The sequence below is a fragment of the Cinclus cinclus genome, chromosome 5, assembly GCF_963662255.1.
Source record: "Cinclus cinclus chromosome 5, bCinCin1.1, whole genome shotgun sequence".
Classification (NCBI taxonomy): Eukaryota; Metazoa; Chordata; class Aves; order Passeriformes; family Cinclidae; genus Cinclus; species Cinclus cinclus.
Window position 1 is genome coordinate 42,697,800 of NC_085050.1, and position 27,279 is coordinate 42,725,078.

The 27,279-nt window shown below is 36.7% G+C and overlaps 1 protein-coding gene across 2 annotated transcripts in view; it reads left to right on the forward strand.

Annotated features, from left to right (window-relative positions):
- Positions 1-27,279, forward strand: part of RAPGEF2 (Rap guanine nucleotide exchange factor 2) — a 181,702-nt gene that overhangs the window by 132,898 nt on the left and 21,525 nt on the right. For both annotated transcript variants that reach the window (XM_062492880.1, XM_062492881.1), the window contains 10 exons: positions 4,346-4,477; positions 12,945-13,122; positions 14,811-14,947; positions 15,459-15,617; positions 17,251-17,403; positions 17,765-17,929; positions 20,880-20,987; positions 21,079-21,282; positions 21,394-21,502; positions 23,696-23,942. In XM_062492880.1, the coding sequence (XP_062348864.1) occupies positions 4,346-4,477; positions 12,945-13,122; positions 14,811-14,947; positions 15,459-15,617; positions 17,251-17,403; positions 17,765-17,929; positions 20,880-20,987; positions 21,079-21,282; positions 21,394-21,502; positions 23,696-23,942 (1,592 nt within the window). The remainder of the gene's footprint in view (positions 1-4,345; positions 4,478-12,944; positions 13,123-14,810; positions 14,948-15,458; positions 15,618-17,250; positions 17,404-17,764; positions 17,930-20,879; positions 20,988-21,078; positions 21,283-21,393; positions 21,503-23,695; positions 23,943-27,279) is intronic.

Consider the following 27,279-nt stretch of genomic DNA (forward strand, 5'->3'; position numbering starts at 1 on the left):
TCATGCATTTTTTTTAAATTACCCTGCTTTGTTTTTTACTCTGTGTGCCTGTTCCTTCTGATGGTGTGACTAAAAGTGTTCAATAATGAAGTTAAGAAATATTGTAGGTGTTGGCTTCAGCAAAGCTGTACTTAAGTGTGATGCTTGCTATGTACAATACCCAAGTCACTTAATAATTTAATAATAAAGTGATACACAGGACAAACATACCTATTGTAATGAAGTTAACTGCCCGGAGATGGTTCCTAGCAATTTTTTTCACTGAACTATATTAGTATGGTTTCGTTATGTTATTCTCTAATCATGTTCCGCTGCAAGTAAGAAATTGGATGTAAATATCCTGGTTTGGGGTAGACAACTTTTTGCTGGTGGTTGAATATTGCATTTTGTCCTTGTTTTGCTTAACTGAAAAACATTTACCAAATGTTGTGGTCCAGGAGTAAAAGGTTTGACTAGTATTGGCTTTGTGTGGCAGGATTTTGGTAGTGTGGGGCCACAGGGCTGGCTTCTTTGAGAAGCTGCCAGAAGCTCCCCCTGTGTCTGATGGAGCCAAAGCCAGCTGGTGCCAAGAAGGACCTGCTACTGGCCAAGGCTGAACTCATCAGTGATGGATGGTAGCACCACTGGGGTAACAGTTAAGAAAGTGGGGGCAGGGGGCAGAACAAAAACTGTGCAATTGCAGCCACACAAGAGAGGAGTGAGAATGTGGCAGGAGTAGCCCTGCAGACACCAAGATCAGAGCAGAAGGACAGGGCAGGAGGTGCTCTGGGTGCCCCAGCAGAGATTTACCCAGTCTATGGTGCAGATCATGGTGAGGCAGCTGTGCCTCTGCAGCCTGTGTTGATTCACAGGGAAGTAGAGACCCACCTGCAACCTTTGGAGGACACCCACACCAGAGCAGGTGAATGCTTGTGGAAAGCCCACACTGGAGCAGGCTGCTGGCAGGATTTGTGACCCTGTTGAGAGAGGAGCTCACACTGGAACAGGTTTACTGGCAGGACTTATGAGCACAGCAGAGCAAATTGTGAAGAGCTTCAGCCCATGGGAAGGGCTCACTTTGGAGATGATGATGGAGAACTTGCCTCCTTTGGAAAGAGAGGGGTGTGAGTCCTCTACCCAAGGAGGGAGGAGCAGTGGAAGCAGACTGAGGTGAACTGACCACAGCTCCCATTCCCTGCCTCTCCACACCACTGCAAGGGAGGAGGTAGAGAGTTTGTGAGTGAAGTTGAGCCTAGGAGGAAGGGAAGGGTGGAAGGAAGGCATAAAGATTTAGGTTTGTTTCTATTATCCTATTGATAATAAAATCAATTAATTTGTCCCCAAACTGGGTCTGTTTTGCCCATGACAGTAACTGGTGAGTGATCTCTCTTAGTCCTTACCCATGAGCCTTTAATTGTATTTGCTCTCCCCTGTCCAGCTGAGGAAAGTGACTTTTGTCAGTGATTTTTGTGGGCATCTGGTGTCAAGCCCGCCACACTTTCATAAAAGACTTAAGCAGATGTGGGATTTCATAGTCATCAGTACTTTACTATTTCTCCGTTGTGTACAATGCAAATATTAAGTATTTTAAACAGCAGTTAACAACTAAAATAGAAATACATGTATTTCTTACATACATTTTGCATTCAGTTTACAGTTTAAATGTTTCAGCCTGTTTAATTTTTGTATTTTATTTTTTTCTTCATGCAGTCTCTCACCTAAACTTTGGGGGGTAGGGCAGTTGAAGCGGATGCTGCTTTTGGGCATGTAGCATAGAGATGTAGTGTTCTGCAAAGATGTGAGCATGTGTTTTCTGCTTGTAAATAGTCCTATTTGATTAGGATCAAAGTAACTAGTTAGGTTGCCTAAAGAAAAATGCCGCCTTCTGATCTTCTGTCACCACTTGGCAAGTCCAGCTCATGCAGCATGGCTTTGACTTGAGGAGTTACTCTGAAACCAGTAATCACCAAGCATTCAGCTGATTGTCTACAGCCAGAAAGCTTTAGAAGGCTTGCTTTTATTTGCTGTGTTTTCCATCAGTTCTTGTGGAATCCCCTGCCTCTTCCTTATGCCTGTGCAGTAGCAAAACATAAATCCTTGGTGTTCATTTAAAACAGAGTGCAATCATTATATTTATCATAGCTTGATTTCACTTTTTAACATACTAACTGGAGTTGCTTAGATGAAAGGTTCTTTAAAAATTTTAATGCATTGATAAAAAATAAATGCTGTTGTTAATGACATGGAGATATTTGCAGGGCACTATAAAATTGAACGTTTGGATGGGTGCCACACTGTGTTCATATACAGTTCCCTATGGAGTTAATATTTATTGAGATTGCAATAGTCAGTGCTTTATAAAAGGTAAAACTCTCAAAATATATCTGTAAGTTATCATTAAATGTGTGAATCTTAGGCCATTTGTGGTTACATCTTAAAATAATATGTAGGATTTCTGCTTTGAAATTAATATAGACTGCTTCAGTTATGAGAGACTGTACTTTGAGAAATAGTCAGCAACGTATTGCAAAAGCTGTGGCAGTTAATTTACCTTGCATTCTACCTATGGAATATGTACTTATTTGCAGAATGGCTCAAAAATTATAAAAAGAAAAATTGTATAGTGGCCTGAATATCAGTATATATGGTTCCATTATATGATAATTCAAACTTACAGATTGAAAAGTAAAGTAGCAAAGACATCAAATACTATAATGCACTCCCTAATATGCTGTATTTTCTCCTTCTGGTACTTCATTAACAGTAGTGAACATGACTAAATTTTTCTGGAGGCAGCATTCATGGCTGTGTGTATTAGAGTATTGCTTTTCTTAATTGCCTTTTCTTTCTTGATGAAGATCAAATCTAGCTCTGGGCTTATTGTAGCTTTGTTAGTATTGTAGATTGTTAGTATTTGGTTGCTGGTTTTAGCCCCTCTTTCTGGTAAAATACTAGGAAAGAATTATTTAAAATGTAGCCATTTTTGCTATCACCAATGCAGTCATTCTGTGATAATGAAGAAATCCTTTTCAGATGTATTAGAATAGGAAATGCCAGTCAGTCGAAATAAGACTAAGGTTTGCAGTTGTCTTTAATTTCACTGCAAATCCTAAAGCCAAGGTTCTTTTGGGGGCATGTTCCATAAACAGAACTAAAGGCAAACAGAAGTAAAATCATTCAGTATCTTTGGCTGTATAGAGGATAATTTTTCAAGCACACTCTCCGGTGACTTGGAGTTGACTTTTTTCTCTAATCTTTTACACTGATCAGCTTATTCTCTCTTAATGCTGGGTGAGGTCTTATTTCCATTTCCATCCAGGGAGAACCAGTGCCAAGATAGCATTCATAATTGACATGGATGGACACATTTCATGTGACATTTTTCATACAGACACAACTCCTTAGAGATGAGAGTATCTGCCTTGTCAGACTTGAAACAAAATTAATGAACAAAGTTTTTATTGTTTGAATTATTGAAGAATTTATTGCATGTCAAAATGGATACATTAACATACTTTTATTAACTGGCTGTAGGATGCAGTCTTCTTGGGGAGAAGAGTAATTTGCCCCTGAAATAGCATTTAAATATTTTTTCAGACAGCAAATATTTTACTTTGTCAAAGCTTGCTTTCTGCAGTCTGGAAAGATTTACAGTTCTTAAAGACTTTGATGGGAGCTGTGGGCATAAAGCAATAGTGGAAATATACATCACAAATTTTGGTAAATGTTTGTTAAATGATCAAATATACTGTCTCAATTCATTCTTCAGCACTGCACGTGAGCAAACTAATATCAGGATTATAGCTCTTTGTAATTGTATCAGTCTTCCCCCATTTTGTATTTGCTGTCTTACTATTTGGCTCGAAGTATAATGGATACCTCAGTGACTTGGATTTTCCTTGTCTCTAATGTACTTTGTCAACTTGAGAAACAGGAGTTTACCAAATCTAGAGCAGTGCTTGTTGATTTTTTTGAAGAAGTATGTGACTTTACTCCCTTGTTAATTCCCATCCTGCAGGCAACCATTGATTTTGAAAGTAGCACATATTCATATGCATTCTAATTCTACCCAAACCCTATAGCAAGCTACTGAAGGGTTTTGGCATATTGCTTCAGTAATGTTTGTTCTCAGACACGTTTTTCTTAAACCTCTTATATTTGCAACAGTTTGGTGGTATTTTGCTGACCTCTGCATGAGTTAAAAAAGCCACATAACTCAAAATTTCTATGCTGCATTCTCAAGCCCCAGTGGTTTTCTTAAATAGTTGATACTGGAAGAGAGTTAAGTGTGACATATATGATTTGAATTAATTTTGCTGTGTATCTCCCTCAAATTGTAATGATGCTTTTTCTGCTCCACCTATAGCTTCCTGCAGATTTCACAAAGCTGCACCTTACTGACAGTCTCCACCCACAGGTGACCCACGTTTCATCTAGTCACTCAGGATGTAGCATCACTAGTGATTCAGGAAGCAGCAGCCTTTCAGATATCTACCAGGTAAGACTGGAAGGGATGCTGATGGGAGGTGCAATTGCCAGCAGTTTTGCATTTAATGGCTGAATGCCCTTGCTATTGCCTCTTGTCAGTTTTTATCTGAAGAAGTACTCAACAGACTTCAAAAAGCCACTTTTTGTTTGAATTGTAATGATTTCAGGCTTTAGATGTGTTGGGTTCATAATGTAGAACCTATTCAGTGGAAAGAAACAAATATGGAGTGAGAAGCCTGTGCTGGCCTGCTTGAGGGGCATATTTCTATTTCCCCACCCTGTAAAAATGTGATGCCAACCCTTTAGCAGTGCTTCCTCTTCTGGCCGTCCTCAGAAAGGTGGGGAGGTTGAACTGGTGATGCTTTTCAAAGTTATACTTCTGAGGTGGCTTCTTCTTGTAAAGCTGTGTGCTAGTCATTTGGAACGGCTTGAGTTTAGAGAGACTCTGAAACTGATCCAGAATTTAAATATAAATTGGAAAAAAAAAAAGTCTAAAGTGAAATAAAATGAGGAATTATGCATTTTTCACTTGATGTTTATGGTTCTTGCTATGTTGGAGGAGAGTCTGTCCTTAAAGGGAAGCGTACCAATTTTTCACTCTGAGAGGAAGGAATCAAATCAAATTTAAATATATTTCTGTCAAAATAATCATAAAGTAGTGAGATCACTTCAACATGAAGTACTGTTAACTAGAAGAGGAATAATGTTTTTTTGAGATGCGTCTGAAATTGCAAATGTAGTAATTTAAACAACATGAAAATAATGTCAACAAATACATAAAAACTCAGCTGTTGTCACAGTTGTAGAAGTTGTCTCAGGTGAATAAGCTTATAGGCTTCTTTTTGTGAAATAGTGTAGGCTATAAAAAGGCCACAGTTAAGTTTAGACAGTAATTACAATAATGCAAAGGTTTATTTTTGCAAAACTATCAAATTAGCTGAACACTTCACGCATAGCATAGGTCAGTCAAGTAAGTTTGTCAGAATTTCTTCTGAAGACAGGATTACTTTGAGACAGGATTTAGGTTTATCGTGTGAAAGTGAAGATGATATAAAATCAGTTTTATTCTTCTATTCTTATATAGTTTTTAATTTCTTTCATTACAAAGATTTCTACTCTAACAGAAAAATAACAAGTGCCTCTAGAGACACAGCTGTAGGTGGCATGCAGTTACAGTCATATAGTTACTCATGAGATAAGCTGGAAGTAAATTTTTTGCAATGACTTTCAGCAAAACATTCGTAACTGTGGAAAAGATAATTGAATTTCTGTGCAATTATAAAAAAATTACCTCCAACCAAACAACGTAAAAAAACCTAAAGAAACCTCAGAAAAATACTTCTCTGTGTAGGTGCCAACCTGACTCCTACTAGTTTCATTTGTAGTGTTGGTATCAATATAATGGTTGGTGTTTGGAAAGAGTTAAAGGTTTACAAAAATATTTGTACAGAGAAAATGTACTTCTTAAGTATTCTTTTAAACTGAGTTTACAAACATAATGCATAATCCACTCTTAAAAATATTATCTAGTTTCTTCAATTAATCTACAAATTGCACAATGTTAAGGCATGAATAATAGCCTATGTCCATATCTACATCCAGAAATATGATCATGTATTGTAGAGTGCAACCTCATGTTTCTGTCTTAATACATATGCTTGAAGAAATGTTTATTAATTAAAAGTTAAATTCAGGTGTGGAACCTGATATGGTTCTTAAATTCTTGAATTTAACTTAATGGTACCAAGTACTGTTTGCCTTGATTTCTCAAATTGTGGCCAATCATTAATTTCTGGCCTCAGTTTCCGTTATAAAGAAATGTGATATAGCAGTGTTAGGCTAGGTTAAAGTACTTAAAAAAAAAAAACCACCAAATCAAAATAAAATGGGTGTAATTTGAATCCCCTAGGGCTAAGTTAAGGATTAAATAGAATGGTTTTTTTTAAACCAGGAGAGTGGATCAGTCATTCTCTCTCAATTGTTTGCCTTGTAATTCTCTCCTAAGTATTTATTCAAAACCAATAAACCATAACCAAGTCATCAACGTGTTATGTTTTTACTTCAAATTTGATAAATCTTAGGTTAAGCTCATGATCATTGTTCCTTTGATTCTTATTTTCTGTATATAATGGCATTTTTCTGTTCAGTGGGGTGGAATTCTGTTCATTATGGCTAAGTAGAAAGCAATGATTTAGAAAGATCATCATCTTGTCTTGCACTTGATAGAAAAAAGTTTTTAAAAATTATAGTGTTATTTAGATTATTACTGTTGCAATCTGAGGTAATATGTCATGTTTTGCATCCCATAAGTTTTAGCTCTGTTGCCTTAAGAACAGCTGCTTCCAGTGAAAATATGTTCATGGCCTTTTAAGATTTTTTTAAATTAATCATGAAGCTGAATCTTCAGATGCTTTCAGCACTGAACTGAGAATATTTCATTTTAAATATTAATGCCATATCTAAATTTGTTTGTCAAATGTTGCACATGAAAGAGCTTCTTTTAGAATAAGAAGTACTTACCAAAATAAAATCAACCTTGGTGTTGACCCCACCCAAGTTTCAAAAACATACCAGGTGCCAATTAATAAGATCCTTAAATACTGTTGTTTTTATTTTAGGAAGTAAGTTCAAGTGACAAACTCTGTAGGGTGACTTGAGAGGAAGGGGATGCTGAATGTCAGTGGATTATGTGTTGGCTTGTATTTGCCAAGAACAATTCCTTGCTTCTGTCATTTTATTGACTTGGCAAAGAAAATCATTCACTGCTGCTTCTCATGTATGGCTGCTTGCTCTTGATTCCTAGGCTTAGTTAATGATTCTTAAATGAACTCATATACTTGTTCCTCTATGCTCCTAAATGCTTTCTATACCTGCTAAATATATTGCCAGGTGATTGGAGAGATCTAAGATCATTATTCCCCCTCCCTGTTTTGGGAAGCATTGTTGTGTTGGCTCAGCTCTTTGCCAGCCTTTCTTTGCTGCATCCTGTCCTCAGACTGATGGCTTCCTGCCACACTTGTATGCCCTCTGGTCCCTGCCCAGATACCACTGTCGGTACAGGAAACCAGGAACATCCTTTCTGAGACCCTCCCAGGATATGTGTATTGCTTGGAAATTTTCAAGATGTCAGCTTTGTTTTCTCATGATTCTGATATGGTAGCTCCTAGAAGGAAGGTCCACCTTTCAGGAGCTCTCCTGAGGGAGACCAGTCTTCTGTCTCTGAAACCAGAGAGAGTCCATGCAGCCTGCCTTTTAGTCACTGTGTGCAAAATAAAGAGTCTTTACCTTAAGATAAAGCCAGTCTTTTTGACTGTATCAGCTGCTGAAGTGCAGGGCTTTGCCTGATGCCAGAATGGCTGGAACAGCTCAGGTAAATTGTCCTGTGAACTGTCCCCCCTGCCCTTTCAACAAAGCTCTATGCAGTTCCTTATTGCTCCTATAAATTCAGGGCCTCTTAATCTGCTCTGTAACTTCCAGAGTCCATGTTCTGTATGCCTTTGGTCTTGGCAGATGTTGCTCCATTCTGAGAAAGAGGCAATTATTGACAGTAGGGGAGGACACTGCTCCTGGTGTGTGTGGTCTGGATTGCTACACTAAAGATTTCCATCTTTAGGGAGGAAAACCGCTCAGACTGACTTCTGTGACGGATGTGGGTTGCTGTATTGTAAATTTTGGGGGTAGATAATGAAAGAACAAATATGGAGAGTGCTGAAAATCTTGGACTTGAAGGAGTTTGAAAGTATTTCCTGGACATCCACACTTGTGTCAATGTAGTATGAAAAAATAACCTTTAGATTGCGTATGATTTCTGTACGTGTTATAATTACAGTTGATTGTAGTACATATGATAACTATTTAATAAACAAATACATATTATAGTTGCATTGATTGAATTTCATCCTAATTTATTGATATTATAAACTATTGCTCAGTCATCTGAAAGCTAATTTAAAACAAAACCCCAGACATGATTTCTCTCTGTGGAGACACTGGATCCAATGTTTCTATATGATGTGAGGGAATATTTCAAGGTAATGTGACTTCTGCAAGTCATTTCATGAGACAGGTAGAGCCAGTGTTCTTGGTGTTTTGTATTGCTATCAGCTGAAAAATTACAGAGTAAAAAGTGAGTGACTTTGGTAATAGTCATTCTTATTTACATTTTTTTTAGTTTATTTTTTCAGCCCTTAAATGGCAATGGTTGAAAAGTAATGTGGAGGTGGTGTTCTTGAGCTGAGCATGGCTTCTTTCTTTGTTAGCTTCATGTAATTGAAGGACTGCCCCAGGCAATGAACATATTTCTGGTTTGTGCAAGGAGTTTCTTCTGTTCTTGACGTTTTTGTTTTTTTCCTTTTTGTCCCTGGTATTTTTCTCTTGTATATTTGGAGATTTTGGATTGTTGATTTAGGTGGTAACAATAGTTACAAGGCAAATGTAGTCTTCAAAATAATAAAATGTTTCCTAAAGAAAATTTTTTTTTTAAAAGTAAAGGTTAAAATAGTCTGTTTAAAATACTACGAAAAACAGTGGCTTGTGTGATTACTTTTACAGGTTTTCTAGTTTTTTGTCTTTTTTGTCATCAGTTGGAAGTTTTTCTCAAACCAGTGCAGAAAGAAAACCATGAAGGCCTCTTAAAACAGAGCCAGTTATCTTGTAAACAGCTCTCCAAGTCTTCCCACTTTGTTTCCCATAGTAAGGGTGGGCTGTGTGTGATGAAGCAGTTGTTTCACTAGAGCTAGAGTTGATTGTGTGGAGATTGCCCTTAACTTCTTCTAATCTGTTTTCTCAAGAAACTCAAAAATTCACTGGAGGAGGAGGAGGAAGTGAGGCAGTAAATGAAGTCATCTTCTTTAGCTGCTCATGTAGTCCATCATGTCTCTCATTATGCCCATCTTCATTGTGCCTCTAAAAAATGAAAGACCAGTAGAGTTGGGACTAACCAATTTCCTGTCCTGCCAATCTGAAGTGGCCAGAAGGGTCCACCATTTCTGTCCTAGGGAGAATGAATGCTATTCTTCTTTTCTTAATCCTTCCCTTCTTCCCCATGTCAGTCAGGGAACCAAAGGCTAACCAAGAGCTCAGACAATGCTTCTTTAAGTTTACATCTTTTCCTTGGTTATTTCACAATATTTGTTTAATTAGCTGTTATCACTCAGATCTGGAAGTGTGTTTGGACTTCAAATCCTCAGCAGTTGAAGCAACTAGTTGTTTATTGGTGCAGTATTAACCTTTATAGCCACTGCTTAAAATTGGTTATGTTCTCTTTATGTGTCAAATATGAAATATTCCTTCAACTCAGGCTTGAAAATGTCTGTCTTAATCTCTTAACTCTCATGTTGGTGATGTGACAAATAAAATATTAGGCTGCCACTATTCCAAGATTGCTTTGAAGCTTCAAGAATTTCCTCCACGGTTGGAAAGATGACAGGAGAAATTTGTTATCACAGTTGGTATTCAGACTATGGAAAGACATTGTTTTTTACTTCAGGCTGCAACCAGCATTTTTCTTGCACGCAATCTTTTTAGATTTATTTCAGTGAAAAGAATTTCTCCTGTTTCCCAAGAAGCAAAGTACATGAACCCAGGAATGGTAATTTTGAGGTTTATTTCATCCTTGATTGCATGCCCTGAGAAGATCTAAGCCTCCCGATTGCCTGTAAAATTCTATTGGATATTCATCTTGTGTTTGGGTTTTTGGTGGCTGAGGTTCATAAGGAATTCTCTATGCCCAAAGGAGCTCATGGAGTTTTCCCCTTTAGTCTTAGACAGATGCAAGGCTGTTGCTTAGTAACAAGGGGTTCCTGTGCAGACATGTTTGGTTTTTCTCATACAAGAGGGGGTACAAAAGCACTCAGACTAGTTGGGTCAGGAAATTTAATGTCTCAGCAAGAGGACCTTGAATACTTGATATCATGTGTGCTGCTACTAAACCTAAAAAAGTGTTTGTCATGTATAAACACAAGGAGCCCTTGAGGTTTTCTTGGTTTTCTGGTTTGGATTTTTTGGTTGTTTTTTGTTTGTTTGTGTTTTTTGTGGTTTTTTTTTGTTTTTGCAGGGGGGGAAGGGGGATGTTCGGTTTCGTTTTTGCTTTGTTTTTTTCATGCAGAAAGGCTACATTTGTCTTTCTTTGCCATCTTTTGCATGATCATAGCAATTTCAGATAGGTATTTGAAAACATGTATTTTTTTCTTTTTCCTCAAAAGGTGTTTTTAAATGTGTCCTAAAGTAGCAAGTTTTCTTTGTGGATTGTTGCATTCAGTGCTGAGCTTCTTTGTTGCTATGGTTTGGATTTTTTGATAGGAAGTTACAAATAGTTTCTTTCCATCCACCTGTAACTTCAGTTGTCAAAAAAAAAAAAAAAACCCAGCAGGTGTAAGTAGTGATCATCTTTGGGAGATCTTGTATCCTTTAGTAGTATTTGTAAAGTGCTTTCTGAGTCCAAAGTTACATTTAATTCAGTGTGATAATTTGTTTTAAATAGCATCAACTGTTCTTGATAATAGAGCTTCAAGAGTTTTCCAGTTTTGTTTTATTGCTTTAAGATGCTAAAATAACTTATCTTTTAATAATCAGATGTTGTACAATAGGTGGAAGTTTCTCGTCTGTGTTAGCATTGAGCTCTATCTAAATTGGACTCTGCATTCATTTTGCTAACGTGCTTTTGAGAGAGCTTAATCTGGGCAGGTAGCAGGGGCACTTGTTAAAGATGGGAAGGTTTGCAAAACTGACTGTGAATCAGTCCCACTGTCACCAGAATTGTCACTGTTGGAGACTTCAGTTTCTGACACATAGGTGTCATAAGCTGTGTGTCTACTGACTCATCACCACTGATTTTTCCACCAGTCACTTTTGATGAAGGCTAATTTGAAAGAGCAGTTACAACAGCTGTTTCAAATGTATTGCAGGGAATGTGCATGTTAAACACAGTAAGACGGCTAATAAAAATACTCCTATCTGTGCTGTGTTTTGGGATTTGTTTCTATGCCAGTAACATCTTTCCTTATCCCGGTTAAAAAATGAGCAGCATTTTTTCTTGACAAAAGCAAAACCAAAAAAGCCACTAAACCCCAAAAATGAACAACAACTAAAAAAAAACCTGAGCCGAAACCACAAAGTGAGAATAATTCGAATATTGCTGTCATCATGTTTTTTATATTAACAAGGCCCAGTTACAAAGCTTGTGTTGTGCTGTGGGACAGAAGCATTTAAGACTCTCACTAGCTGCCCCCTGATCCATCTCCAGCCATATGCTGCTGTTCATGAGGTGGCTGTATGTAGTGGCATTAAAATAACAGATGTCAGCCACAGATAGAGAGGCAGGAACAGGGGAGATGATTCTACAAAATTGCCAGTGCAATTTCTCTTACCTTCTCTGTGTTCAGAGAGTGACCTAGTTTTGTGTGTTGTCTTTTTTACCAGTCTGAGATAGACAGATGAAACAAGCTTTAGTAGGCATGTCTGTCCCATGTATTATTTTAAAAGGAGACGTGAATGCATTGTGTGCTTCGAGTCTCAGAAACAAAACATCTCTTTAAGGCCTGTGAAACTGGATTTCTCAGGCCATGGCTTAAAACTTGCTCATTAGAAGCCTGCATTTCCTTAAAAATCATCATAGCTGAGCCTTGGCAGCTGCTGTGGTATTAAATCAGGTTCTGAGAAAAAGCAGCCATATCAGCCATGACGGACAAATGTTTGTGGGATTTATTAAAGTATTCAGTCTTCAAATTGAATAATTAAAATATATTTACCTTTAGGTGCTATACCAATGACCACCTCAAGCTATATCTAGACTATGTTTTCATTCATTTTAATGCAATTTAAAGGAGGTTAAGTTTGACAAATATTCTGGGTAGTCCATCTGTGGTGTTTAAGCAATGACTGTGGTTTTTTTCTGCATCTGTAAATTTTTAGGCAGTTTATCAGCAAACAAAAGCCATATTTAACTAAGTTCGACTGGAACTGTAAAAGAAAAATACGATCCTAGGTGACTGAGAGATAGCAAAATTCCTGTAGCATTTTGATGCTGTTCTTATTTATTTGATGCTGTTCTTATTTCTTATTTGAACTACCTGTTTAAAATTACATTACTTTCCTAAGTGTCTGAAAATGTAAATTTGAGGTGAGCACAGAAATTGTCAAATGAACTGTTTATTGAAGAAAATTATATTCAGCTAACAGTCCAAGACATTGTTGCTTGAAATGTAACAGCGTTCAATCTCCCCAAGACCCACAGATTAAATAATGTCTGTTGAATCGTTTGTACGTGTTTGAAACAAATATTAACAATTCTATTTAAACACAGTGTGTTTTAATTGATCAATTGTTAGTTGTTTTGAAAAGATACATAAAAAAAGGCAATATAAAAATATTGAATAAATTTGAGTGGTCTGCTAGATGATAGAATTCATCTCTGTACATTTAACCAGAAAACTGCAGCAGTAAAGAATGCATTTGAATGTCTTTTAAATGTTTATTAGGCTACAGAAAGTGAGGCTGGTGATATGGATCTCAGTGGATTGCCAGAGACAGCAGTGGATTCTGAGGATGATGATGATGAAGAAGACATTGAAAGGGCATCAGATCCTTTGATGAGCAGGGATATTGTTAGAGACTGCTTGGAAAAAGACCCAATAGACAGGACAGATGATGACATTGGTAAGTATTGCATTGTCGTAAAATATTATCAAACATTTTCTTTGCCTCCAAAAACTTACTTTTTGAGCTTGTGGGTTTATTTTAGCCTAGGCCTTTGTAGTTGGTGAGTTTAGTGTTTATTATTATTGTTTTTATACATAAGTATCTATATATATAATGTGAACAAGTACAACCAAAGAAGAGGAAAATATATGGGTGAAACCTGTTACTTGCTGCCCCTTTTTATCTCAGGCTTCAGCTTCCATTTGATATCAGAACAGGTTTATGAAGGGAACGTTGTTGAAAACTGGAAACCAGAGTCTTGGCAAAGGTGACATTAATGCCAAAGCTGCTTCTCACAGTATATTTGAAATTGTCAGTTGTAACATTGTGACTTGACATTTGTTGCAAACATTGGCGCCTTTAAAACCTTAACATAAATGTGCATCTAATCAAACTAATTTGTTATGTTATCGTAGAAGTAAACACATTGAAAGCAAAGCAGAACTAGAATCCAAAATTTAATCTAATCTGTTTCATTGCGTGAGATATTTTTCTTTTATTGAAGCATGACTAAATGATGATTAAGGTTGATTATCTGATGATTAAGAGACTAGAGCATCTCTTATGCAAGGAAGGTCTTAAAGAGCTTGGAGCTGTTCAGCCTGGGAAAGATTCAGGGGATCTCATTAATGTATATGAATACCCTCTGGTGAGGGTGTAAAGATGATGGAGTCTTCACTGTGGTGCCCAACTAGATGACAAAGGGCACAAACTAAAACACAGGAGGCTCCATCCGAGCACTAGGAAATTTTTTTTTTTTTTTTTTTTTGTGACTGAGCACTGGGAGAGGTTGTCCAGAGAGGTGTTAATATTCTTCCTTGAAGATGTTCAAAAGATGTTTGGATGTGTTCCTGGGCAACTGGCTGTAGGTGGCTTTACTTGAGCAAGCAGGTTTGACCAGATGACTTCTGGAAGTCCCTTTTAACCACAACCTTTCTGTGATTCAGAGTAAATAAAAAATTAGGGAAAAGATGGGGTCTTAATGAACTCTTTCAGTAGACATTTTAGATCAAACTGGATGCAAAAACATTTTTAGGGCATATAATCACTTGGCAGGGCTGCTAAAATTGAGTTCTGTGGTTATGAACAGTATAAAAATGAAAATACAGGAAATTCACTGTTGAGCACAAGTGCAACTCAAGTGCATGTAGAAGACAGAACAGCACTAATTCCCTTTAAGGTATTAATCCTGTCTGTTCCATCTGAGAAGAGCCTTATGAAACCACCAGGCAGTGATCAAGTACAATTTACTGTTAAGCCTAGCCTAGGAGGGGGTGACTTTACCAAACAACTTGCTCAGTTTTGTGAAATTTGTCTTGCTGGGTTTTATATAGTCCTGTTCTAGTCACAGTGAAATTATTACCCAGACTGGAGTATTAAAAATATTGGTTTTATTTAGAGCTGTTGGTTACATTACAATTCTTCCATTATGCTGACTTTTACTTTGCAGTGTTTCTATTGATGATATGACCAGCCAGACAAAATACCCAGTAATTAAAACAGGCCACTGTACATGATTTATTAGTATACAGAAACGATTGTGCAGCATTTTTACTTAAGCAGCCTCAGGCATCTTGCTGAAGAACTGTCTTTACTGTGCTTTGTTGTTTTGACATGCACGACTCAGTGGGCTTTTTCTCCTTCAGAACAACTACTGGAATTCATGCATCAATTGCCTGCTTTTGCCAACATGACAATGTCAGTGAGGAGAGAACTCTGTGCTGTAATGGTGTTTGCAGTTGTGGAGAGAGCAGGAACTATTGTACTAAACGATGGGGAAGAGGTCAGTAGAAGTTGCTTTTGACTCTCCTATTACACCAAACATCCCAGATTCCACATGGTTAAGGTCCTCTTTTGTTACTTAAAAGAAAAAAAAAAGAAAAAAGGCAACATTCAGGTGAATCAGACCTCTTTGTCCTGGATTTTCTGAAAGCTTTTGTTTAAGTACTCACGCATTTCTTAAGCAATAAAAACAAAAGAAAGCATTCTCTGTACTGTACAAAATGCTTCCTGCCTATTTGAGCTCATGTGGGGAGTTCATTTCAGTGCTCAAGTGCTGTTTTAAAACTTCCTTTCTTTTTTTTTATTGTATTATCTCTTAATAATAAAGATAAACTTAAGATCCCAGTTTTCTTGAGCTGAAAATAGCTGCACGTTTAATAAAAATGAGCTAAATTTTATAATGGGTGCTAAAAAATAAGTTTTGCTCTAGAACAATTTTGAGAGTTGTATTTATAAAGTATGATACTACAAGTGATTTGGTCTTCATGTGTCCTGCAATGTTTGATTTGTAGCTGGATTCCTGGTCAGTCATTTTGAATGGCTCTGTGGAAGTGACATACCCTGATGGAAGAACAGAAATACTGTGCATGGGGAACAGTTTTGGTGTTTCCCCCACCATGGAAAAGGAATACATGAAAGGTGTGATGAGAACCAAAGTGGATGACTGCCAGGTAGAGTGTCTAGTACATGCAAATTCACACCCAGATAGGTGTAGTGCAACTCAATAATGAGACCCAGTTTTATTTTAAACTGAATAGATGTAAAATCTACAGTGGGTAACCCTGACAGTAGTTGGGCAGTATGGTTCCTGCATACCCACAGTATGGGAAATGGAGTTATTTTTATCTCGGTAAGGGATCATTTTGGATAAAGATGCTTTTTCCAGAATGTGAGGGCCACCAGCCTCTTCCATACATCTATTGCTTCCAGTGTTCCTTAGTAGGATCTCAAGGTCCATTAGCTGTAACAGACACCTTTATTTCTGCAGCTAATAGCCCTTCATCCTTACTCAACTGAGCTACTGAATATCAGAGTAATACAGACTTTTTTTTCCATAGTTCGAGTGAAAGATCTAATTTTGGCTGATCTGACATTTCAGGGAAAAAGCCTTGATGTTTGCTGTAATATAAGCAGTCAGATGTAAAGAAGGCTTTTCATAGCATAGAAATACTGCCTGAATCTGGTTATGTGGTTGCTATTTGCTTATTCACATCCAGAAAATAATAGCGCAGCCATGAGTGAATTAAACAATTTGCTTGGTTCTGATGGCTAATTTGCTTTAAGTAGATGACCTTTGAAAGGGATGTGTAAATGTGTATTGATAGAATCACCTGGTTTAGCTTGGCCATCTAACTCCCAAAATGTGCCTAAATGGTTCCATGTTAGGGTAAGGTTTTCAGCAAACCCAAACTGTGGGACTTCTGTTTCAGCTACTACTAGCTGCTGGAAAAAAGAAATGGTGTGTAAATGAATTTAAAGAGAGAATACTGTGTCTGATTCTTGTGCCCTTGTCCTAAGTAGGTACATGAGGATTTAACAACTTTTCAATCAGAAGAAACACTGCTCCTCTCAGTTAAATAGCCAAATTCTTATAATAAGGCAGTTTAAACTTGCTCCCCAAAAGAGACAAGTGTATAACAATTTGTGTACAATGTAGTCATTTTCTAATTTGTTGTGGTTAGTCTTAATTATATTTACGTAGTGTAGATATTAGGTATTATTCCTAAGGTATTTATTCTTGCACTTATTCTTGGCTGAACTCATGACTGTAGAAAGGCATTTTCCTGCTGTATGCTTTAAGCCAGAAGTAATTTCTTTCTTTGTGCCTGCACTCATTAATTGAATAAATGTTACTTTTCTTAATCATTTACTTCAATAAAATAGCTATAACAAATGAAGATTATTTACCAAAACAATAGGCCCAAAAATAAAAGCTAGGTTTTCACTTAATCCTTCTGAACACCACAAAAAAGCTTTCATGTAAGAAAAAAATGACTGGCTATGATACTGGGCTTCATCTCCAGCAGTGGGGAGGTCAGAGCAGCTGAAGGAAAATGGCCGAGAATACTAAATCATACTGCTCTGATGGATCTTGGTCTCCTCTAGCTGCAGGACTGTAGAGGCAGTACTGTGCCTGTCTGTTCATCTGCTTGCAACAGCTGACCTGTGGGAAAGACAAACTTGGCTCACTGCAGGTTGATAAGCTACTTTATCTTGTCTGTTGATAGAGTACTTGCACCTTAAGTCTAAATGCTTTTCTGAAGATTTTACCTTTTAATACTGGCGTGCGATGTTTCTTTCCAGTTTGTTTGTATAGCCCAGCAAGATTATTGCCGCATCCTCAATCAAGTGGAAAAGAACATGCAGAAGGTAGAAGAGGAAGGGGAGATTGTGATGGTGAAGGAGCACAGGGAGCTTGACCGCACTGGAACAAGAAAAGGTCACATTGTCATCAAGGTAAAAGGAAAAGAGTCTCTTGCAAAAGTCTGTGTTCTGTAAACCTCTTAACTTGCCTAGTTATGATGAGTTGAGAGATATAGTAGAAGTAAATATCTGAAAGCAGACTTTTAATATTTCTAGATTTTTTTTTTTATAATTGTGTATGTTGACAGCTAAGTGATTTCTGTAGAGATTAATTCCATTTTTTATTTACTTTCCACAGTGGTCAAGCTGTTATGTTTGCTTAGCTCACCAGTTAATGGATGGCAGTATTCTTTCTAGTGTGATGAGTCTTCAGTATGTTACAAGAAAAAGAAACTTGCTTGTGTTGAAAATGTGGTAATAACTATGATTCTTTTCAACTATTTGTTTTCAATAGGGAACAGCTGAAAGGTTAACAATGCATTTGGTGGAAGAGCACTCTGTGGTAGACCCAACATTTATAGAAGACTTCCTGTTGACATATAGGACCTTTCTTTCCAGCCCAATGGAAGTGGGCAAGAAGTTGTTGGAGTGGTTTAATGACCCCAGCCTCAGGGATAAGGTGAAAATCTCCTGAATCATATACTGTTACCATTTGCATTGAAATATAAGCTAATAAGAATAAAATATGCTTTAGAGAGAATGACTCAATTGAATAAGACACAAACAGCTGGTGACATATTTGAATGGCAGAATATATAGCTAAAAAATGAAGAACATTTTTTTTCCTTATTTTATTGAAATATTACTGTGTTCATGCAAGGTAAATTACCCATGTTTTACCTTGCTGTGTTTTTACTACTTAGTTGCTTGCAGATGTACAGGATAAATTTTTTCCAATAGGAAGTATTTTTATTTAATGTAATTCAGTAGAATTTTATTTTATCTCCAAGTCTGAGCATATAACTAAGTTCTGTGTTTTCTGTATGTAATGCTAGTTAATTCAATTTGGCAAATGTGATTTTTGAAAAAGAGTATAGAAAATTCATGCATTGTTAGGAATCTGTTGTGCTTTATGTAGCTTAAAAAAACAAAAACAAAAACCAAACATACCAAGCCTGACCCAAATGCAAGAAAGCAATCAAATATCTTCTTCCCTAAATGAAATTTCCATGATGGAAGAATAAGGCACATCCAGTTTTAGCACACTGTCCATTGAGGTTTTATTGTGCTTCAAAGTGTATTGCTTTATTTTCTCTTGTATGCAACTTATTGTTATGTAAAAAAAAAAAAAATCTAGAAGTTTCCGGATGTCCTTTTCTTTTTGTAAATTTGAAACCATGGGAATTATATTAGTACAGTGAAAGTGAAATTTGGTTTTTGGCTTTTATTTGAATCTGGGTATTGTTTCCAGAAATGGTAGTATAGCTGTGCCTTGAAGGAAGGATCTTATATTTGACAGAGGGTGGGCTTTGCAGCTAGTACTGTTCAGAGCTATAATATTGGAGTTCATCTTTAAAGTTATGTTGCTTGTCCTCCAATGGACAACCCCTTCAGCCTCTAAAAGCATTAGCCAGCACAGTTGCTTGTATCAGTCTGAATGCAGAACAGGTCTTTGTTCTGCTGCCTCAATAACCAACCTTTTCTGACCTCCAGTAGCACTCACAGAAAGGCAAGAGGCAGAGAACATCTTGGGACAAGTGGAGATAAGCAAGTAGGTAATAAGGAATCTGGAAGATTTTGGCTCTTTTGTACTGAGTGCTGATAGGCAGTAAGGGGAGTGGAGGGGGAGAATAAGACTTCCTGGGGATGATCAGTACTCAGGAGTATTCAGAGTGAGACACTCGACATCCAGCCGTAGTGATGATTTTGCCCTGCAGCAGGTTTCTTGATTTTACAGCTTTAATCCTCTTTTCATCTTCTGTTCCTGATTTGTGACACAAGTAATGGCATTCCTCTGGAAGTCAGCATTCAGCTCAGTGTCCTTTGGGTGTAGATGAGTAACTCCCACCTTTAAAAGCAGCATTGACAATGAAGCTGTCACTGTGGTAGTTTAAAATATATTGCGTGGTAGAGCTTGCAACTTCCCAGACAATTTTAATAATCTGCAATTACCCTAAATTCAACCAGACATTGTCTGAATCTCCCACTGTCATCCACAGTAATGAAAAATATCAAAGCTGTTTAATGGAATGAAGTTCATCTTTAATTTCAAAGGTACAGAAATCTCAAGTATTTTCCTGTGGCTGGGAGCTGCAGCATATAGAGCTGGGCAGTTGCCTTCAGTTAGAATCTAAACTTGAGGAGTTCTGAAGTGCTTGTGTAGTTTGGTCATTAATTTCAGCAGTTCTTCTGAATTAGCTTCCTTTCTGGCATAAAAGGAAAACTGTTTAGAAACTTTGAGGGTGGCAGGGATTGGTCTTGCATGCCTGGTGTCAGACCTTTAGCACATGAGGCTGCAGAGGTTTGGAACACAAAGAATGGACAGGGGTTGTTAGCCTTAGCTGATTAAAATTTGTATGAGACTTTGTTCTTAAGCTCTATATTTTGAAATGTTTAGAGATTTATCCCTACTGATTTACTTTCCCAGCATAAAAGAAGTGCAGCTGTATTTTTAGAGGTTGCATTGAGTGGTACAACTCTTTGGATTCAGCAATTTTTTAAAAATAGCATGAATCAATATTAATTCAAGACACCAAAAGAGTTTTGATTTGTCAGGCAAGTGCTGCTGATGTTCCAGGTCAAATCGCATACTAAAAGAGAGAATATTATAGTAAAAGCATATAGTTTTAAAAAATGCAGTTCTTATTTTGTGGCTTTACCTTCATTAGAATTCCTTTAGATTTTTTCCTAAGAAACTGTAAAATACCAGCTAAGATTCTTTCCAGCTTGATCATCATAATTGCTTGGGGGGGAGTAACTGGTAGAGGGAAAAAAGGAGGAATAAAAATAAATAAGGAAAATAAATAAAAAAGGAAAGTTTGACTCTAGGGAGAGGAATTGCTGGTTTTGCTGTTAAAACCTCTTTCCTGCTTCTTGCAATATCATGTTTTTCCTGCCTCTCTAAACATACAGTAGCTCTTTTACGGAGGTAAATGCCAAATGAAGTTAATGGTGGCACATCTAAAGACTTAGGAGATTCAAGGGCCAATATTAAGCAGTGTCGTAAGCTTCGTGATCGTGTGCTTGGAGAGCTAAGCAGATTTGGAAATGTACATGAACAGGAAATTGTTATAAGTCAGAAATGGATCTACCTTGTTGCCTTCTCCCTATGTGCACTGTTCCCTACTTAATCAAATTTTATACAGCCAGTGTTTTCTGACTCGTAGTATTCATTATGAAAAACAGCATACAATTGCTTACACAAGTGCAAACAATTTTAATACTTAATTTTTTGTATTCTCCCGATGAATAATTTCATATTAGTGAACTTTGATTTGGATGTATGTATATATATTATTTAAGATTCCAATGTTCCAAATTTACAGGGCCTTTAATCACCAGTGTTTTTAAAGGACTTGTGTTGTTCTCAGTATTCCAGCAAAATATTTATAATATTGATGAATTTTCAGGTTACACGGGTAGTATTGTTGTGGGTGAACAATCACTTCAATGATTTTGAAGGAGATCCTGCTATGACTCGATTTCTGGAGGAATTTGAGAACAATTTGGAGAGGGAGGTAAGAGTGTGGGGTTTTTTCTGACAACTTGGGATAACAGGGAATAGCTAGGATGTTGTTATATATAACTTACTGTGCATTTCTCTTATAGAAAATGGGTGGACATTTAAGGCTGTTAAATATTGCTTGTGCTGCTAAAGCTAAACGAAGATTGATAACCCTAACAAAGCCATCTCGAGAAGCCCCTTTGCCTTTTATCTTGCTGGGAGGGTCAGAAAAGGGATTTGGAATCTTTGTTGACAGTGTAGATTTTGGAAGCAAAGCTACAGAAGCAGGCTTGAAACGTGGAGACCAGGTATGTAATTTTAAAATGTGTCCCTCCATTGCCCCTCCCCCATTTTTTCTTTTTTTTTTGTTTCCTTTCTCTTCACTATATGAACATTTTCCAAACTTGTTTGACTTTTAGATATTGGAAGTCAATGGTCAAAACTTTGAAAACATTCAGTTGACAAAAGCCATGGAAATCCTTAGAAATAACACTCACCTGTCTATCACTGTGAAAACCAATTTATTTGGTAAGTTTGTCTGCATTGTTCATTCTAGTTTTGATAGTGACCTAAATTATTTTTAATAGTTTAAAATAGTTTGTTTCAAACTCTTTTGTACTGGAGAGAATAGAAAGAGGGAACATGAAGGTCCTAAAATACTTTGGATCATAATTGCAAAGAAAAATTTATGAGTAGGGATTTACATGAAGTGACTTTCCTCTCACAAGTATATGTTTCTGGATTAAGAGGAGCTATTGTGACCATGTAGCTCAAACTTAAAAAACTTGCTTGTATATATCATGTTTGGTTCTCTCTCAAGAAAGAAGTCTCTTCAGGCATTTCATCTGATCAGTGGTCTTATTCTGTCTGCTGAATTTACTCATGCTTTTTCAGCCCACTCTGAATGTAACAAGCTCAAGGCTATTACAACCTTTACTGTCATCTAGGTGAAAGTATTCTTGGTACCCTTTGTCTTTGTTCTCTACATATTTCTCTTTAACAAGTACTAAAGTACTCATGGAAGAGTCCTCAAGCAGCTCAGGACCTCAGTTAGCATCATAAGTAATTAATAGATTGGAGTTTTGGTTTGAATTTTTTACCATTGGATACTTGGGATTACTTAGACAATTTCATGATGTGTTCCTTGAGTGTCTCTTTCAGGATCAGGTTCTTCATCACAAGCAAGTAGGGCAGAATATTACCACAGCATGTCATTGCACTAAATGAAGATACAGTTTGCCTAGGTTATCTCCAAAAGTCATTGATCTGTTTTCTGGAGATGATTTTTTTTTTTAAATTTTGCTTTGCAGTAAAGATTCTAATATTCCAGTTTTTTCTAATAATTAAGACATTTCCTAACATATCTGCATATGCTTATTTAGCCAGATGTTCTTGTCTATCTGTGTATAAATTCTGTAACCATCCTTCTCACACGGGGTGTTTGAATCTCATGTATTGCTTTACTATGTTAAAGATTAAACCTGATTTCTTCTGTTCTTCAGAAGATGTGTTTTTCTATTTTTTTCTATCTCATGGCTCCACTGCCAGTACTGAAATCAGATTACAGTACAGTCCCAGAGCAGTTCTTTTCTGTGTATTGCATGAAGAATTCCTCCTCCACAAATCCCAAAAGGAGAGTTTCCTCTTTTCAGCAGCATCTTGTTATCTGTACCTAATTTCTCTCTCCAGCCTCCAAGTCCTATTGAACAGAATAGTTATTGTTGGGATTACTCTTCTCCACTTTTGTGTCTTATTTCAAGCTTTTGAGGTATCTTGGCAATTTGTTGTACCTCTAGATATTAGAGAATATTAAGGACAAAATTAATAAGTAACAGTAAAACATAGCCCCTAACACTCATCTGTAGTTAGTTGCCCTTGTTCCTATATTTATTTCTACAGTTCCTTAGTTTTAATTATCACTTTTCATTTATTATTGCAAATGAACTCATCAGAAGATTTTTTCTATTTTTGTATGGAGAGTTCCTTTAACACTCAGAATACATGACTTACTCTCCAGTTCAGTTTTGTTTGATTTATGTAAGTATATCAGATTTTTTTTTTTTTTAAGGCTCAAAGTTGCAGTGGAACTAACTTACAAATTTATTAGCTATTTCTGCTTCAGAAATGACTCTTCCTTAGGGAACTGAGAGAAAATGAATGGCTTTTTGGTATTTCTGGCAGATGGATACAACAGCCCTGTCAAACATCCAAGGTGTCTCAGTAGTCTCCTGCTTTATTTTCCTTATGACTTTGTTGCTGTTTCCCTTCTGATGTTTTTGATCCTGTTGATAGTAACTTCTTGTCCATCTGAAAGCTTTTGTTGCTTCCTCTCTGTTTAAACGTTCCCTCTCATTTGCATTTTTCCTATCTCACTTTTGTCTAATGTGCTCTTTTTATACGTGCTGCAATTCTGCAGAACCATTTATCCTTAGGCTGAAAAGTAAAATTCCTTCTCTTGATACCATCCATGTAACCATGTGGGTACCTGTGTATTTCTCTTCTAGGCTGGGCCAATTGACTTTTTCTGATTCATACTACAGAAAATGAATCTCATTTTTAAAAGCAAAAATGCTTTTCAAGTCTTAAACCTAAATTAACTTAATGCTGGAATTGACAGAATATCCTAATATATTTTTTTAAATTATTAAACTGATCTGGTGCACAGAGCTTTCTTTTACATTTTTGTCCTTTTTCTTCCTTCCCTTTTCCTCTCTTGTGCAGTTTTTAAAGAACTCTTAACACGGTTGTCAGAAGAAAAGAGAAATGGTGCTCCCCACCTGCCTAAAATTGGTGATATTAAAAAGGCGAGTCGTTATTCCATCCCTGACCTTGCTGTTGATGTGGAGCAGGTAATAGGATTAGAAAAAGTAAATAAGAAAAGTAAAGCCAACACAGTTGGAGGAAGAAATAAGTTAAAGAAGATACTTGACAAGACTCGAATCAGTATTCTGCCTCAGAAACCATACAAGTGAGTTTATTTCCTCCACATTAGCTTATAAGAATTTCTAATGAACTTATAGTTTGTGTATATACTTTTTTACATATGAAAAAAATGCTAGGAAAAAATGTTCTTAATATTTGAACAAGCATAGACTAACAATGCAGTTCCAGTTCCAATTTGGATGCATTTTGTTTCTTATAGATAAAGTAATGACACAAATACTTTGTCATTTCCTGTTTTCTTTTAAGGGGACCATTAATTGAAATTATTTCAGAATAATTCTGCAAGCAGGTTACTTGCAAAGGCTATGATTTCAATGTACCCACATTCCAGTGGTCTATAAGAATTTCTGTGTACTGCTGTAAGGGAGACTGAGGTTAAAATTTTAACTTGGGTTCCTTGATAGAATTGTGGGTTTTGGGTTTTTTTTAATGAAAGCTAAATATGCTATCTGGTAGCCTTTATTCTATGAACACATTTTAGAAATAGCGTTCTGAGAATTGCTGGCAACAATAGAAGAGTGAATTTTATATGATATTATGGGAACCTGGTTCTTGGCCAATGCACATGGTATCAATGGGGGAAAAATTAATCGTAGAGGGTAGTTGTGTGATCTGTTTGTTTTCTTGCATTTTTCTTTCATGTGTCCCACTAACGGAGAAACTATTCCATGGAAACTGAAAAAAAAAAGACACTTGTGCTAAAAATGCAGGATTTTTTTTCCTGCTATTACTTTAAAAAAGTTTGCTTAACTAATGTTAGATATTGCCTACTAAATACAAACTGTTCTGAAACACTGCATATAGAATGTTAGTAATAGAATGATTAAATTAATATAAATTATTATATCAAAATAATGGATATTTCTCAAATTTAAATTTAATTTTCAATAGAGGAGAATCTGTAAATCCTCTTTTTATGTTGTTTGTCTTTAGCATGTTTTCCTTTATTTAACTGGTCTTGCATGTTTGTTTCTCTGATGAACTGTGCATAGTTAGGTCTGTTTTTCTGCGTTGGTCACTGTGGTTCATGGCATTTGCATAAAATTTTCATGATGATTTTTCTTTTTTTCCCCTTTATTTTCTTTCATTTTTACACCTTTTCTATGCAGGGACCTCTTTAGGTAAGATTCAGGAAAACTTGACCTATTTTATTTTCTTTTTGCTAGCTGTACTTCATGTGTTATATATAGCAGCTTGTCTGCAAAGCCTGTTGATGTTCAGTTGTTTTTTCTGCACAGAGATCTGTAGCTATAGACTTTAGTGTTTGTGCTCTGCTTTCCCCTGTTGTGTAGAAGCATCAATCTCATTCTTCCTTTTAATTACTGGTGTTGCATATATTAGGTGACTTCACCTATTCTCACTTTTGCATATAAGAAAATCAAGAGGGGTGAAAAAGCTGATTTGCTCCTTAGTTAAAGTAGGCATTTAAAGACTTCATGACTCAGCTGGCTTAAGAGGTGAAACTGTCCACCTTTTTTGAGTGTGAAGGCTGCAGAAGGCTCCAGTGCCTCTAGGATGTACCCGGACAAAACCAATTTCAACTAAGATTAGGTCGCTCTTAGAGGGAGCTTGTCTGCTTCATGAGACATTAAATCAGTATCAAAGATGAATTAGTCTGAGCAGGAGGTAATGTCTTCCTTCAGTCTTGCTGTTTAGTCCAGTAAGTTTAAATAACTTCCCAAACTGAGCAAACAGCACCATTTTGTCTGCACTTCTGGGGAAATCTTCACTGTCTGTAAGACATCTCTTGAAGGGTTCCGGGTACAACCTCCACTGGAGCTCTTTGTTCACTTTTCTGACACAGAGTGGTTTTGTGGTCTGTAGGCTCAGTTGGTCCAAGAAAGGATTAAACACAATCCCCACCTCCCCCTCTAGTGAAGTTCTGTCTGGTCCATAGTGCAGCATCCCAGACAAAGCAGATGGCTCTCTGTCTCTCCTCTCTGCAGCCCTGCAGTGGCATGCACAGGATTTTGTGTTCTGAGGGAGAAAGCATTCAGATACTTCTGCCATTTCATTATCCCTTCTACCCTGTTTGTCCTTCAGCAGGAAAGTTATTTCTCAGTTAATGTGCTATCTCCCTACATGGCAGATGTACAAAAAACAATAGAAATGCTGTTTCCTTAAAACCACATTCTCCTTTCATTAAAGTAATAAAATATTTTACCTAACAATAGTTTTTCATGGGACATGGATTGTTTTTTAGTGTTGCTCTTTTTTTTTTTTTTTTTTCCCCCCCCCTTGGTATTTCTGGAGTTCAGGACTTGTTTGCTTAAGTTAGAACTCACTCAGATTCTAAGTTTTTTAAAAAAAAGAGTAGACTGAGCATAAAGCAAATGATTTTCCATTTCTGATATGAATACTTGAACTCGAGCACAATTTTAAATGCTTTTTTGCTTTTAAACCTAGCATTTTCAGAGTTGATCCACTTTACTGAAGCTGCTTTGGTCATGATGCACAGGATAGGTATAAGATATATAAAACTGGCAAACTGCCAAAGGAATGCATAATGCAAGTAAAACTATTACTATAAGATTCACGTGTCAATTGATTTGAATTTAGAGAAAATACCTGTTGGCACACTTACAGAATCTGTTATATAGTAGTTTAGAACCACCAGAAGGCATCTTGAAGTACAAGGACTGCAGGGGTTTTTGTTTGCTTTCTATTTTTTTTTTGATGTGGAGTGATTCCTACTTGAAAGACATGGTACCAATTGCTGGCAATTCTTTTGCTTGTAGTGAAAGACTTAATTGCTTGTGGCTTAATAGAAAGGTGCTGTGTGCTGAATAGGTCATCACTGCTTGTCACAGTATTTTATGCTTGACATGGAAGTACAAAAATACAAATATTTGGATTCACCTTATATTCTGATTAAGAGAGAATACTATAACTTTTTTCAGTGGACTTGAGTGTTTCTGTCACTCTCATGGCTTGAGGTTTACACTTCATGAAAGTGTTCTGGTAAAACAGAGTTATCTTGTTTTTTAAGAGCAAAACTATGAGAAAACCCAAACACAACATAGAGAGATACCATACATTACCTTCTCAAAAGCAGTTGTGTCCATATAATTAAAAATGTGTCTTTAGTTCTCAGATACTGTTGTAGCTTTCCATACTGCTGTTCAATTCATAGCACTTAAAGAAGTAGTACAAGAGTGTACTGTGTAGAGTTATTCATTGGTACATTTCATCCACAAAAGGATATTGGTGCTGTAACAGCTATCAGGGTAATTATCTAGCCTTTTATTACTTCTGTTTAGATTTTCTGAGGATGGATAGAGCCCAAAGACAAAGGCTTAAGTGCCCAACATTAAAGTACAAGTGGTCATTTGTGTTGCATCATTTAATTTACTAGACTGACT